This window comes from Eublepharis macularius, chromosome 5 (genome assembly GCF_028583425.1).
Source record: "Eublepharis macularius isolate TG4126 chromosome 5, MPM_Emac_v1.0, whole genome shotgun sequence".
NCBI classification, from domain to species: domain Eukaryota; kingdom Metazoa; phylum Chordata; class Lepidosauria; order Squamata; family Eublepharidae; genus Eublepharis; species Eublepharis macularius.
Window position 1 is genome coordinate 43,997,638 of NC_072794.1, and position 15,025 is coordinate 44,012,662.

Below are 15,025 nucleotides of genomic sequence, written 5' to 3' on the forward strand. Positions count from 1 at the left end.
TTTACCAGAACATCTGGAATGTATATATTACTCCATTTATCCCAGTAGATCAAATCAATTATATATTTCTTGGTGATCATTGTAATGAAGTCTTTTAAAGCAGCTAGATTTAACGCTCTGGCAGAAGAACATGGCTTGTTTTAGCAAATTAATTAAGAACTGTATTTTATGCTTAGTACATTTTATATATTAATATGTATTAAAATGACTGTTGATTTTGATTCTGATTTTTGATCTTGGATCATAACAACTAACCATCAATCACTGCTGTTGTAGTCTAAGCAGTGACATGTCAGATCAAAATGGCTCTATTCCTAGTAATCAAGGCTGAGCCTTTTATCCATTTGATACAACATCTTGTCTCCATATTGCACTCACTGCTAGAAAACCTAAAGCTGAGGTCTCCTCCATGCATTTTTAGAATTTTCTAGCAATGTAATATGTATGCCAAATCCCAGTTTTCTAGCTGCCATAAACCACACACATGATTCTGATACTTCTCCTTCCATCTAGTGAGTAAATACCAAGTGCCCTTTTCATATTATATAATGCATGAAACATATGTGTACATTGTAAAACAAAGCCTCTGGAATTAACGTGGTATGGGTATAGCAGTTAACCATGACAACATAGCCTTTTCTGCATTTCTTCCAGGTAGACAAAGTGAAGCAAAGAGATAAATGTGGCGTTTTTCATTCTGAACTTTGTTTTTAAAGCTATTAAATGATGTTATCAAATCACCCCCATTCCACTCATTTGCTAGGAAGTCTATTCTTTAAACTTAATCAATCTTCCTTTTTAAATGTGTCAGAGAAAACCAAAATGACTTTGCAGCTGGCAATGAACAATTGGGGGAAAGCCACAAATAAATTAATCCAGTCTTTATTCCAGAGAATTTATATTTCTTTTACAAGTCACTAGAACAAGTCTACCAAACAGAAATGAGCTTTTGTGATATGATTTCTTTTCAATACTGCATTTTGACATTATCTCACAAGTAATCAGTATTTAAAAATTTACCTATTTTTTCCTGTTGCTAGAGAGAAAATTCTTCAGCTCAAGCAATGTTCCCAAGTCTTTGTAAAAAAATTATGCATTAAAAAAGAACACTATGAAGAGAATTTACTTTAAATGTGTCTTTCTTTTATAAAAAAATGATTTGGAAGCCATAAACTAAAGTTTGCTGCTTGACCTTATTTCACTTTCCTGCCTCCCTCCTTCAATCTTATTTAGTTTTGTTACAATGGGTTGCTTTATATGTGATAGGGTGGTGGTGCCAATTTTGTTTTTAACAACAAAAAACTTAAGAGATATTGTACTGAATCTTTACATAAACAGTAAAAGAGAGCCAGAAAGTCTATGTAGATATGGTATAGGCTTATCAATGTCCCTATGAGGTAGCATGAACTACTACATAAAGCCTCAGCAATGCCTAAGTCCCTGCCTTAAAAACTGCTACTCTCTTGAACAGCCTACCTTAAATGCAATGCCTTTTTGAATGTCACAAATAAAAACACATTTCAAATGCTTTCCCAAGACAAGAAGCACAAATGGACACACAAGTTCTAGAACTTTAGCTTTCATGGATGTTGAATGCACATAAATATTTTAGTTATAATACATGTTCAAGACCCATCCTTAAAAGCTTCTGCCAGACTATTATGCAAAGCACAGCCATGCTAATTCAGAGAGAGAAACCGTAATTCCACATCTATAAAACAAAGTAGAATTAGTGGCACTTTTATTGCCTTATACAAATGTAACCAACATGGCAAACCATGCCAAAAGGATTAGAACAGTTTCAGGACATATGTACAGATTGTACATTTCAGAAACATTTGAATAAGTTTAAAAAATGCACAAAACAGATTTGTATCATGAATTCAAACTAAACAAATGGGCTGGAATAGTCAATGCTTTTAATGGGATTACGAAGGCACTTCCCTACTGAAAAGAGGAAATGACAATCTGTAGCCTAGAGGGAGATTGAAGAAGAGTGCTCATCAACTACTGCACAATCTCAACTTTAAGAAAAAATAAGCAAGATTTCAAACATTTACAGGATTCAATATGATCCACTTCTGAACATTCATACAGTCTCATCTTTGTTTTTAGATTGTTTTTCTTGATTTTCTCGTTCTGTACTTTGGCTCCTCTGATGATCGTGTTTGTCCGAGTGGTCCTTATCACTGGAGTCATGCTTATGAGAACGTTCTTTGCTTTTACTACGTTTCCGTGATCTCTCTTTACTGGGACTAAGCTCACGTTTCCGGGACTTTTCAGCACTATCAGTTCTTCCTCTGCTCCTACTCCTACTCCGCTTATTTGATTTCTCTTTGCTTTCACTTTTGTGTTTACTTGATTTCTCTTTGCTCCTGCTTCTACTGTGCTTGCCAGCATTCCTACTCACACTTCTACTCCTATGCTTTCGATCCCTACTTCTACTCCGACTATGTCTCCTCTCTTTCTTGGCATCTCTTTTCTCATCCCTATGCTTCCTTTCATCTTTTTCATCTTTGTGCCTTTTCTCTTCTATTTCACTCTTATTTTTTCTGTCTTTTGATTTTTCCCTAGAGCGCTCTCTCTCCCTAGAGCGCTCTCTTTCCCTTTCATTGCCTCTTTCTTTGTCATAGTCCCGTTCTTTCCTCCTACTTCGTTCATTTTCTTTCTCCCTTTCCCTTTCCCTGTCCCTTCTGTCTCCTTTTCGATCACGGCTTCGACTTCTGTGCCTCTCCCTGCTTCTACTTCGCCTCCGTTCCAAAGCCCGATCAGAACTTCGGGATCTTCGCCTCTCCCTCTCTCTCTCCTTTGCTTCACGCTCTAGTCTTTGTCGTTCTCGCTCTCTCTCCAGTTCTCTGTCAAAGCTGGATGACCCACGACCTTCCCGATGACGACTTCTGCTTCTTGATCTTCTAGGTGACCTCCGGGGACTCAAGGACCTTCTTGGAGACCTATACAAAAAGAACTGCTTAAGAAATTGAATTTTTCCAAGGAGCATTTTGGCAAAGAAGCTTTTGTACTGTCTTTTACACATTTTCCATTCAATTTTACTGTAATGTTTATACTTTCTAAATTCTTCAAATTTCTTACAGTTCTGAGTAAGTATCAATCAACATCACTACAGCTATTGTAACACGCAGCAACGTTGGACTGAAGGATAGATCTTGGTCAAACTGGCAAATTTCTGTTGGAACATCTGCCAACTATTGGGATGCAAAAAGACTGGACGTAGGTTGTGAAGCAGTGAAGTACTTCAATGGTGCACATTCAGGATTCCTCACGACTGGGTTAATAATATTTTACCTGTTTCGAGATCCTGAGTATGCATTCTTATTTTTTAAATTGAGACAATGGTTGATCATGGGGATTCTAGATTTTTTTAAATAGACTGTATAAAACTGGAGGTAGTTCTCCCTGATAGAAAAGCAGAGAGAAAGGAACTCACTTGTTTATCTATTACTTCAGCCACACGCAGACATCCTCAAATGTTGGCTGGGTATGATAACCAATAGTTATTTTCCAAACCCATAATGTTAATTTTAACAATAACAAATTCCTTGTCTAAGCAGACCTTGTATTAACTTTTCTAATAAAAGGAAAATTCTTTATGTTTAAAATATGAAATACACCAAAGTTCACTATCTTCAACCTTATCTAAAATAATGGATACATTTTCGCAATCTTTTACCTGTTTACCTTTTCAAATTTTTATGGATTTTTTGTCAGCAAATATGTAACTTTTTACAGCAAGCTCAAAGGATATTTATGTGAAGAATGTGAAGAAATTTGGGCCAATTCATAACCAATTTTCATCTGGAATTTTGTTAGTGCTGTAAAATATACATGCTATATAAAATCTGAGTTTTTTATAACATTGTCTATTTGTCGTTAAAAGGGCTTGTACAAGGTTTAGTTTTAATTACTTTCCAAAAGAATTTACTACAAAAGCAAAGACTTCTGTGGCATCTTAAAGATAACTTCTAGTGGCAAGAGTTCAAAGTAAAGTCTACCTTTCCAGATACACAGCATCTGTTTAGATGAGTCCACTTTTTAAGATACATTTTTCATAAATAAAAAGAGGGGACACAGTTTAGCCTACAGCACTTTAGCATAGATAAAAAGGATCTGCTGTTGTTCAGCTGGAATAATCTGTATTTCGGACCAGAATCCCACTGTTCTTCAGAGGAGGCTGAACTAAATGGCCCAAAGCTCTGAATCAATATAAGAGGATTTGATATACTCCAGGCTGCAAATTCTATGCATACTTACCTGGAGTAAGTCGTATTAAAACCCAAAGTGATTCACTTTTTAGTAAATACTTGCTAGGATTTTTTAAAAAAAACTTTTGTGGAATACTGGGAAGACTTAAATCTATCCCTTCACCACCATGGGAATCAAACAGATATAAACGAATTATCCAACTAGTGAATATGAATTGCTCTGTATACTCTAAAGCACAAAATAAACACCACTATCTTTTAGAAGACCATATTGTAACAAGAAACATGGCAATTATATCAATTTAAATGACAACAAAATCTGAACACAACAGTTATTGGTGAAATTAATATATAACCTTGAACGTCTACGTTCTGCATGTCTTTCCACTTCTTCTACTCCCTCCTTGCCATCTTTCTTGATTTTTCTAGGTCTGGCTTTAATTTGCTGATCAATGTTTTTCTGGACTGGTACTGGAATCCTCGGAAATAACGTAGTAAACCATTCAAGTTTAGTTAGGAAAGAGCGCAGCATCTCTCCAATGGTCATGACACAGCCACCACCTGCTTTCACATCAAGGTCCTTAAAAAACAAAACACAAAACAGAACACAGATTCTGATTGTGAGAAACCACCTAAGATTCGGTTTAAAATAAATGCAACAATGCTGACTGCCATCTTCCCTGTTTCAAATATGATGGCTTAGCACTTCAAGTCCTGTTCCTTTGTATTTGGCCAAATATGTTACAGGCTGGGATTTTGATTTAGCGCATATGCAGACAGGTATTTACCAGTCCTGCAGTCAGACAGTAAAGGGTCCATTTCTCAACAAATTGGCGTGAAATTCTTTTACACAGCTGGTCTATATGCTGTCATCTTGAATCTTTATGCCACCAAATAGAAGATAATTAGTTCTAAATTACATTTTTGAGGATAGTGATCACACTCAACACTGTGGCCTAATCAGATTTATGACTTCATTTCCTATCTAAAAATGATCAGAAAAAGCTGTAGGTACAAAATGGACCCTACCTAAATTGGAAGCAATAGCAAACCAACTGCCATGAAGCAGTGAGGTTTCTAATTTAGAGTTATGCAAAAAAATAAATAAAGGAACAAATAATTGGTAACGCATAATCCATGATGACCATTGTCTCGGAAAAGGGTCATTACCGCATGAAGGCCTTCTTGCTATGCCCTCTCACAGCTCAGGACATGTTAGTCAGCTATTGTCAGGCCCAAACCTATAGTGCAAGCACACAAGGAAAGTGAGATTTGTTATCTAAAACAGGAAGACAAAATCTAAATGTAAAACTGCTTGCACTCACACACATTTAAGTGTTCATATACAGTATTTCCAAATAAAATCGTTGCACAGAGATCTAAAGAAGAAAACAATACATTAGCTTAATGAAGTACCTGCAAGGTGCACACAAAAATAGAGTATCAACAAAGCAGCCAAAGTATTAACATTTAGGTGAGAACACGTAACAGAGATTCTACACTGACCAACTTCCACATCTTTAACAAAAGCAAACTTGGGGAAACTATAACTAATGAAAGTGATCTCTGTGCATTACTGTATTTATTACTAATATGAAAGACACAAGGCAAAAGAGATCATGACTGTGAAGGGCAGCAACAAACATCTTTCCTTATTACCAGATGAAGGGTGGACAAAAAAATTCCAATATATCATACACTACAGCAAAAACTGGAAGCATGAAAAATCTCATCTAAAAAAGGAATGTCGTATTCTACACCAAAAATGAGGCTGAATGTCATAAAGTGCTCATTTCCTTGCTAAACCCCAAATTAATCTCTTTAAAATATTGTCCATTTACTTGTACTTAAAAACAATTTCCCATGAAATATGAAACCACCAATATTTCTCCAAACACTGGGCATCATATTGAGGATGCGTTCCATTTTTTACCCTCTTCAGCAAGTGATAAACTTAATTCATTTCTGATTTATCTGGATATAATTAGCATGGCCCTAAATCCTTATCCCTAAAAAGTTTGCATAAGGTTAAAGATGAGAATGATTTTAGTGCTTGACACATGTGGTCAAAAATATAATTTCAGTTCATTTGGGCTTTCAAACATATAACAATTTTCTTAAAGTAGCTTTATCTAAGTTTTTGGAAAGAAAACAAAAGGGAAAAAAAATAAATTATTACCCTTGTTGACATACCTCCTCATCATCAAGAAAGGATTCAAACCAGTCCCATAAATCTGTTGGAGGCTGTGTGTACCTTGAAGCATAAAGAGACTGTGTAAATTTAATAATGTTTCTTGAGCATTAAATTAGCTGGCAACTATATGTGTTACAACTTACCTAATATACATGAATCCAAGGGCTCTTATATATGGGGAGTCTGTATGAGTTATTAGTCCCATCACTTGCTTACGGGTAAGCTTCAAGGTAAATAATTTGTACAGCAGGCAAAAAGCTGTGGACACTATGCCACCAGTCCCAACACCACGCACCTTGAGAGATTAGGAAGAAAATAAATGCAACTGACTGAATACCTGAAAACACAGACTCCTTTTTCGCTTTACTTCCTTCTATAAATGTCAATGCATCTTTTTCTGAACAAGGAGGCACTGAATTTTAAAAGGAAGGTCTGAACCAGCTTCATATTGCATAGCTGAGGCTGGCTAAAGTAGTATTTTGTGAAGCTGAAACCATCCATTCAAGATTTAGGTCTGGGATCACCAGGGGGGAAGGTAAGAACTAGATTTATCCTCCTTCCCAACCAACCAACCATCAATACCGCCTACCATTCAACTGGGTCTGTGCGCACAGGCAGCAAGTGACATGTGCAGCAGCAATCTGTAAATGTAGTCCTACCTGCAGCTGAGAAGGTGGACTTTCAGTGCAATCCTATGCAGAGTTACTCCACTGACTACAAAGGGCTAAGACTGGAGTGACACTGCATAGGACTGCACAGTCAGACATGTAAATGGCCTAAGTACAGGTGTTGCAAACACACAGAAGTATTGCTCAGAGAAAAACTAAATTTCTTTCTAAGACTGCCAATTGATGAACCATACTTTCTAATCAATTAAAATTTATTTGCTTCATTATAGGCTGCCTTTTTGAATTACAAAAATTACAATTTTGAAAGTCTCCCACTCGTTTGAGGAAGAAACATCGTATTTAATATTTTCCATTTTCAATTGTGATTCAATAGCAAACTGGAATCAACTTTTGAAAGTCAGTTTTAACAGGAAATCTTCCATCTCATTTCTATCTCACTGGTTAACTGACACTTTAGTAGAGTAATACAACAACTAAACTGATTAAAGCCAGCAATCCTAGATTTACCATATGTTCAGAGTTCACTTTACAAAAGACAGCTACCATATAAAAAACTACAATAATTCAGAAGGCACGTACTTCTACTTACCCCTCCGCACATCCCTGTCTGGCCTGCTGTTTTTCTGCTCCCTTTCTCCCAAGGCTCAACATGCGTGACCTGCAAACAGGAATGATCAAACTCACTATAATGTCAGGTTACCTTTTACAATCTTCTGTTTATTTTCTGGGAAGCGTAATGCTATGTGCATTTTAACTTGAACGAGATTGTGATACTAATAGAAATGAAGAATGCCAATTAGAAACACTAAATATATAAAGTTTAAATATGCACAATCATTCGGCTTACTGTAACAGCAAGCAACAACTCTGATGAGAACAGTAGACATCGCTAGGATGCTGGCTATGGATAGCTAACTATCTTGCTGAAAGATGTGCCAATGACCATTGGTTTGAATGGCCTCTTCCACATTCCTAACTGGACCTACACTACTAAAAAACTGGGTCTTTGGCTGGAATGGTCTCCTTGTACTACCAGCTCTCCCTGCCACTATTAGTACGTCTCTCAAACTAGGCTAAACACCAGAGCCCTGGAAATGGCATTTTCCCAGGATTCCTGGTGCCTTGAATGCTGCTGCAGGGGAAGCAGGCTATTGGAGGCTTTGTCACAAGGCTCTCTAGTGGTAGGTTTATTTATGCAGCTGTTTTCTATGTCTTTATATAACCGAAGCTCTTGTTGGTGAAGACATTACCAGTTGGACAGTGGGCACTACCAGAAAAAGTTAAGTCGATATATGGATTCATATAAGGAGAAGGTGACCGTATGTTTTGGGGGAAGCAGCTGGTGATGGGGTCTTGAAGTACTCAGCCTTCTGAGAATATCATCAAGAGTATAACTGGCTCAAGCTCTGGAAGTAAGCTCAGAAACACCCAGATTTTGGAAAAAGTACCAGAGTCTATTCCAAGATGAGAGGGGGGGGGGACACTTACCCATAAAACTAAGGCTGCAGCTCTATGTATCCTTAGCTGTGAATAATCCCAATTTAATACACTAGTAGGGATTTCCAAGTTAACATACGTAAGATCAGACTGTAAAGCTCCTAGTGATCCTCATCATAAATATAGCATATATTTACTATTAAGGGCTTTGCATGGGAACCCATCAATTGGCAAGTTATCACTAAGTCTGCCATCTAAGTCTAAGCACCTCTAAAATTTAGCATGAGGTCAAAGAGAAAGTCTCACTTCCTCAAATGAAAGGGGCAAGATTAGCAGATAGCACACATTTGATTGGTTTTGGAATATCCCTGGCTAACAGAAGTAGATTCATAGTTACTTGACACCTGGCAAACATACACTACTTTCTAGATGCACAGGATGAACAGTTACCAGTTAATCAATGTTCTTTTTTCATTGACTGAGTCTTTCTTGTGATCTTTGGAGCCTGGGAGATACTGAAGCATCTTCTCAAGTTAATCCAGGACTATGCTAAAGGAGCCAAAGTTGTGGACTTCTTATCACATGTCTTGCTCTAGTTTCCGGAAAGAATACATAGTGAAGAAGTCTCTGACTGTAATATCATGGATGTCATGTAAGGAGTTCATAATCTTCAGGCACATAATCTTAAAAATGAAGTTCATATTTGTTTCTCTTGTCGTTCACATTTTTTTAATCTGATTCCTGGCCTTTCTCCAAATAGTTCAAAATGCTGATCTCCAGGTGCCTCTACATTTTATCCTTGTATGCCTATAAGGTAGGTTAAACCAAGAGATCATTACTTGCCCAAGGTCCATGAGTGAGGCTATGAGCAAGGCTGTGGCAAAGATTTAAACCCAGACCTAATCAGTATTAGGAAAGGTTCAACTCCACATGGGAAGATCAAAATCTGGTGCTGCAGGGAACCACTGTTTTCCCTGGACTTGGAACTGTTCCTATAAACAGGGAACGGGGCAGAGCAATGGGGGAACTGGGGAGAAGAACTGAATATCACTCTCTGCTAAGATGGGAGAACTGGGCTACATAGGACAAGGTTCCGAAGGAACTGTGAAGTAAATGATACAATGTTGGGATTAGATCTGGAAAGTGTGGGCCCCACACCAGAGAATCTTTATCTAGTTGCTTTATCTTTATCATGGTTGCTTGACAGCCCTTTCACATCTCCAAAACATCAAACAAAACCTGAGTCACGTTGTCATTAGCAACCAGACAAGTAGTGACTGCACCCTCTTGGGAAGATTAACACCTGATGCTTCATGATTTTGCCCTGCATCATCGTTACACAGAAAAGGGGGGGGGGGTGTTACCTTTCCTGGCTTTGCCACTGATTTGCTGAAGAAAGAAAATCAGGAACTAGAACACCTTGGGCTGAGGAGATGGAGTCAATCATCACACATACCTGTGTTTCATTCATTCACTACAACAGATTTATTTTATCATATTAACATTTTTAGTTTGTTTTTGCTATAAACCACCTTAGGAGCTTTTGTAGCTGGAAAGTAATCTATAAATACTGCAAATAAATAAAAATCCAAATAGAATATTAAATGCAAAATCCATGCAGGGCTACCTAAGCAACAGTATTTGCTTACCCTCCTAGGTTGCAAAAGACTAGTTATAAATCATATTTTAATTACAAAAATCATGCCACTCTGCTTCAATTTAAAATAAAAATTACAAAAAAGTGGCAGAAAATAATCTCAAATAGTAAGGTGGTGTTCTGCTGCTGTGAAAGGAATTACAATTTGCCTGAGCAGCAGACCTGCCAGCCCAATTACATTATCTTTAAGTTGCTCAGATCAAAACCTTCATCTGCCATGAAACCAAAGACCGTAAGGCAGCTAAAGGAGGGTATGCTTAGTGATCTTCTTTGGAAATGTATTCTTAATTATTAACACATGACATGAAGACATAGTAAAAGTAATCTCAATGGAAGACAAAAATGTGTAACTGTCTTTACGTTTCAGTCCCTGAAATACAGGTATGTATCCAACCATCTGTGGAGTTTACGGATTGAGATTTTCCTACTGAGGCCCACTGAACCATGGGTAAAGACTTTTTTCTGTGGCAGAGGTGTCAGCAGACCCTCAGAACAGTATTGGGGTGGGTTTGCAGTACAAGGAGAAAATCACCACTCCTTCCACAAATGGAAATGCCATTCTGTCAGAGGAATACCTAGATTGGATAATTTATTAACATTATTTATAATCTGCCGTTCCCACCAAAACTCAAGGCGGATAACACAGTGTAAATCAATGCAATCAATAGAATGGGACATCCAATAAACAGTGTAATAGGATTAGGATGGCACAAAAACAAGCAAAAATCTAAAATAAAGCAGGAACAAAGCAAAAATATTACCATGACATGTTAAACAAGGCAGAAGTTACATAGCAGGATAATGCATACAACCACATATAATACTTTTCTATAAAGAGTAGTATAGGTCAGAGTCCTTATATTAAAGCATCTTCCTGAACCAACCTGTATAAAATGCCCTTCTGAATAATTTCTGCATGGTTTGTGGAATGCCAGGAGAGCAGGAGCCTTCACAGCCTCAGATAGACCATGCCATGAGTTGGGGTCAACAATAAGAGAATGTGTGTGTACAGGCATTAAGTACAATGCTATACCCATTTACAAGAAACCAAGTCTCAATATAGGCTTACCTCTCTCCGAGTGAATATACTTGCACTGCACATCATTTAAAAATTCAAACACAGAAGTGAAAAAAGCTAACAAAGGTCACAGTTCAGCATAGCTAAATATATTGAACGATTTCAGCCTGTGTTACCGAAAGAACCTGACAGCATATCAAATTCTGCTAAAACCATGTTTTGGTATGGAAAATAAAATACACAGACTTCAGATCTCTACTCATGTATTCACTCATTCTGGTCTCTTAAAAGGTCCAAAAACTTCAGAAGGACTCAAAGCTCATAGGTTAATTTGACACATCTAGTGTGGGACCAGCTGCAAGGTGTTTTGGTAGCTTCATACTAGGCTTCATATTTTCCAATCCAGCACAAAAGAATCAACTTTAAACTTCTAAAGTTGGAATGCGCTTTCAGAAAAATGAGTAACTCCTGATCAATTTCAAGACTGCAGAATTTCCATTTGCTTGACAAGAGGACCTGCCAAATGGACACAATAAGCATGACTGAAGGCAGGGACCACGTAAGTCAAGCTAAAGAGAGCCTACTCTCCAGAACAGAACAATACAACTCATTTTAGAATCAGAAGTATATCACTGAGAATCAGTGTGCTGTAGTGGTTACAGTGTTGGTCTAGGCTCTGGGAGACCGAGATTCGAATCCCCACGCTCCATGGAAGCTCATTGGGTGACCTTGGGCCAGTCAGACTGTCTCAGTCTAAATTACCTCACAGGGTTTTTGAGAGGATAAAATAGAGGACTTACTTACACTACCTTGCGTCCCCATTGGGGAGAAAGGTGGGGCATAAATGAAGTAAAATAAAACAAACATTCACACACCTAAATATTTAAATTGTTATCCTTAATAAAGATTGAGATAGAAAGGCAAGAGTTCCATACCAGTATGTGAGCATAATAATAAAAAAGCACTAGCTTAACAGTAGCAACAGCAAGAGTGATGAGCGATGTAGTGGTTAGAGCGTTATGACTATGACTTGGGAGGCAGATTCAAACTCCACTCTGACATGGAACCTCGCTGGCCAGTCACATACTCTCAGTCTAATCTACTTCATAAGGTTGTTCAAAGGATAAAACAGGACAGCACAATGTAAGTTGATTTGGGTCCCTACTGTGCAGAAAAATCAGGCTCAAATGATTTAAACAAACAGCAACTTTAACCTGAACTCTTCGAAAAAACTTTTAAATGCTAAATAATAGTGTTTGTTTTACTTGAAATAGTGATTTTTTAAAAAGTCCATCATGGGTCCCAGTTGTTGAGAGAAAGACAGCTTTATTTAAAGGAAATAAAACTGAAAATGGCAAGGTACAGGTTTTCTTCCTTCTTACACACACACTGGTGCTAGCAACTGGTGCTAGCTACAACTGGTGCTAGCAACACATTTCCATGTTTGATCAGCCTAAACCTCGACAGCATGGAAGAATTACACAATTTGTCACCCCCTCCATGCACAGAATATGCCGAAATATCCTCAACCAGAACAGCACTGTTTGGATGATGCCACAGAAGCTTTCAGCCATTCCTCATAAAATAAAATACGCAACTTCTTTCTACAGACACGCCAGCCCCTCTGAGATCAATGCAGCTCAGGCCTTGGTGATTAATCCGAGGATCATAAATTGATATTGTCTTACAAAAAGCTGGGAAAGGAGAATACGAAGCAGAAAGAGATTCTCGAGGAATCGTAACAGGATGGCGGAGAAGGGGAAAAGACCGAGGCAAGAGCTGCCGACCACCTGACCCCCTTCCTGGCTCGCTCACCTTGAAGTAGATCTCATCGACCACCTCGTGGTACGTCTTGAGCTCGTAGAGCTGCACCTTGAAGTAAGGCGAGGAGAGGATGTTGGTGAGGATCATGGGGTTCAGGTTCATGGTTTTCTCGTTCCCCCATAGAGGCAAGACGTTGCCTTGCTTGCCCGAGGCCGCCGGCTTAGGGCCCGCGCTCTGGAGCGGCAACGGGGGCGACAAGACGGCGCCGGCCTGCGGATGCTGCGGCTGGACCCCCTGGTGCTGCGGCGGCAGCGGGTGGCAATTCCCGGCGCCCAGCATAGGGCAGTTGTTGGCCATGACGGCACCAGAGACCGGCGAGGGGGCGGTTCCGCTGGCTGAGACCGAACGAGCGGGCGAGCAGGCCGGCAGCGAACAGACCCAGTTTGAGCCGCGTCGAGCTCCGCCAACCGCCGACAAGATGGCGGCCTCCGCGGAAATGACGCGCGGGCCTTCCGGGACTGAGGCGACCAATCCTGGAGGGAGAGCAAAGGGAGGCGGCTAGGCGCGGCTCCCTCCAATAGGCCTTAGAAGAGCGACAGAGGCGGGGCGATGGGGTGGTTTGAGGCGAGCTGAGGGGAAAGTCGGGTCAATTAGGCCTTCATCCTTTTCAGCCCTTTCGCTCACGCTGCCTGCGGGCTGGGGGGAAACAGCCGTCAGAGATGGGACTAAAGAACGACGGGTCGGCGTGGAGACTCGTATAAGCAGGACGAGTGTTGATGGAAAGAAAGCTCCTTTGGTGTAGAGAAGTTGTGTTGGAATTAAAGGATGAGGGTATTTTTTAAAAGAAATTTGAACAAGCAGGCAGCAGCTTTTGTTTACCTCTTGCAAAAAAGCTGAATGACAGAGCCTGCCTTGATGAAGACGAGAGAATATTTATTCTTGAAAGTGTAAAGCGTTGTCTTGCAAAGTCATTCGTGTTTTATAGCCCCGTGAAAGTTTATGCTACAGTAAATCTCTTACAGTATAATCCTAAACATGTATACTGCGAAGTAAATCCTGCTGACTTTAGTGGAATTAACTCCCTACTAAGTGTGTTCAGTCTTAATCTTTAAACCGTCTCAATAATCTTTGCGGTATTTGTGTTTGGCGAAGCCGGTAATGTGTTTTGTTTTCTTTCTGTCACATGCACCCCAATCCTGTATGTACTGATTTTGAAATAATTTCCACAATATTTAATGAAACTTGCACCTTGCACATATCCATACTTACTTGGAAGTAAATCCCACTTTGTTTAATTGGACTTCCTTCCAAGTAAACATAAATAGAATTGGGCTGCAAGAACCATTTCCCTTAGAAAGGTGAACTGATGCACTTAGTTGATCTATGATGAGGTCTGTACTCAATGACACATTCTTATTTATGGTGTAGTGCTCTTCAGGATAAAAATTGTTTCAACATCAGTGTACATGCATGTGAAAAACCTTCTTTAATATTTTAATAGCTTTGAACTAGTACCATTGCTGGAAAACAAGAAGAGTTAATTACTTGTCTGTTTTTTTTTTTTTTTTTTTAAATTTTTATTGGGTTAGAACATTAATATTTTTACATTACATTACATTCAATTTTCCCCTAATTTTTCGTTTCTAACCCCCTCCCTTTCCCCCCTTTTGTTGACTTCCAACAGCTTTCCCACCCTCTGTCCCTTTTCCCTTACTTCTATTAACTTCCTCTGTCTAAAACAAATATATATTCTCCATTATATTAAGCAGTACATCTTTAACTCTTTTACTTATTATACATCCAAACTATACTTCTTTAGATAAACAATTTATCCCATTTTCCAGTTTTGAATATTTCTATATATATCATAAACCATAAAAATTTCCCACATTTAAATCAAACAATTTGATTTGTTCTCTATATATTAATCATTTCTTCTTTTTATAGTATTTCTATATAACTCATCACATAGTCAGTTGTTTTAACTCTTCTATACATTCAGTTTGGTGCATATAAGTCTTATCAAGTAAAAAAAAAAAAATATTGTTAATTACTCAATCCTCATGTTTAAACCGTTAATTATTCTCTATCAATATTCTATCAATT

General features: G+C 38.5%; 1 protein-coding gene across 1 annotated transcript; it reads right to left on the minus strand.

Annotated features, from left to right (window-relative positions):
- Positions 1–1,724: 1,724 nt before the first annotated feature.
- Positions 1,725–13,396, minus strand: PRPF38B (pre-mRNA processing factor 38B). The gene is made up of 6 exons (XM_054980382.1): positions 12,971–13,396; positions 7,633–7,701; positions 6,558–6,709; positions 6,414–6,474; positions 4,577–4,800; positions 1,725–2,951 (listed from the first exon to the last, which is right to left on the minus strand). Exons 1-6 carry the CDS (start codon positions 13,274–13,276, stop codon positions 2,090–2,092), a joined length of 1,674 nt encoding a protein of 557 aa, XP_054836357.1. The 5' UTR covers positions 13,277–13,396; the 3' UTR covers positions 1,725–2,089.
- Positions 13,397–15,025: the final 1,629 nt, after the last annotated feature.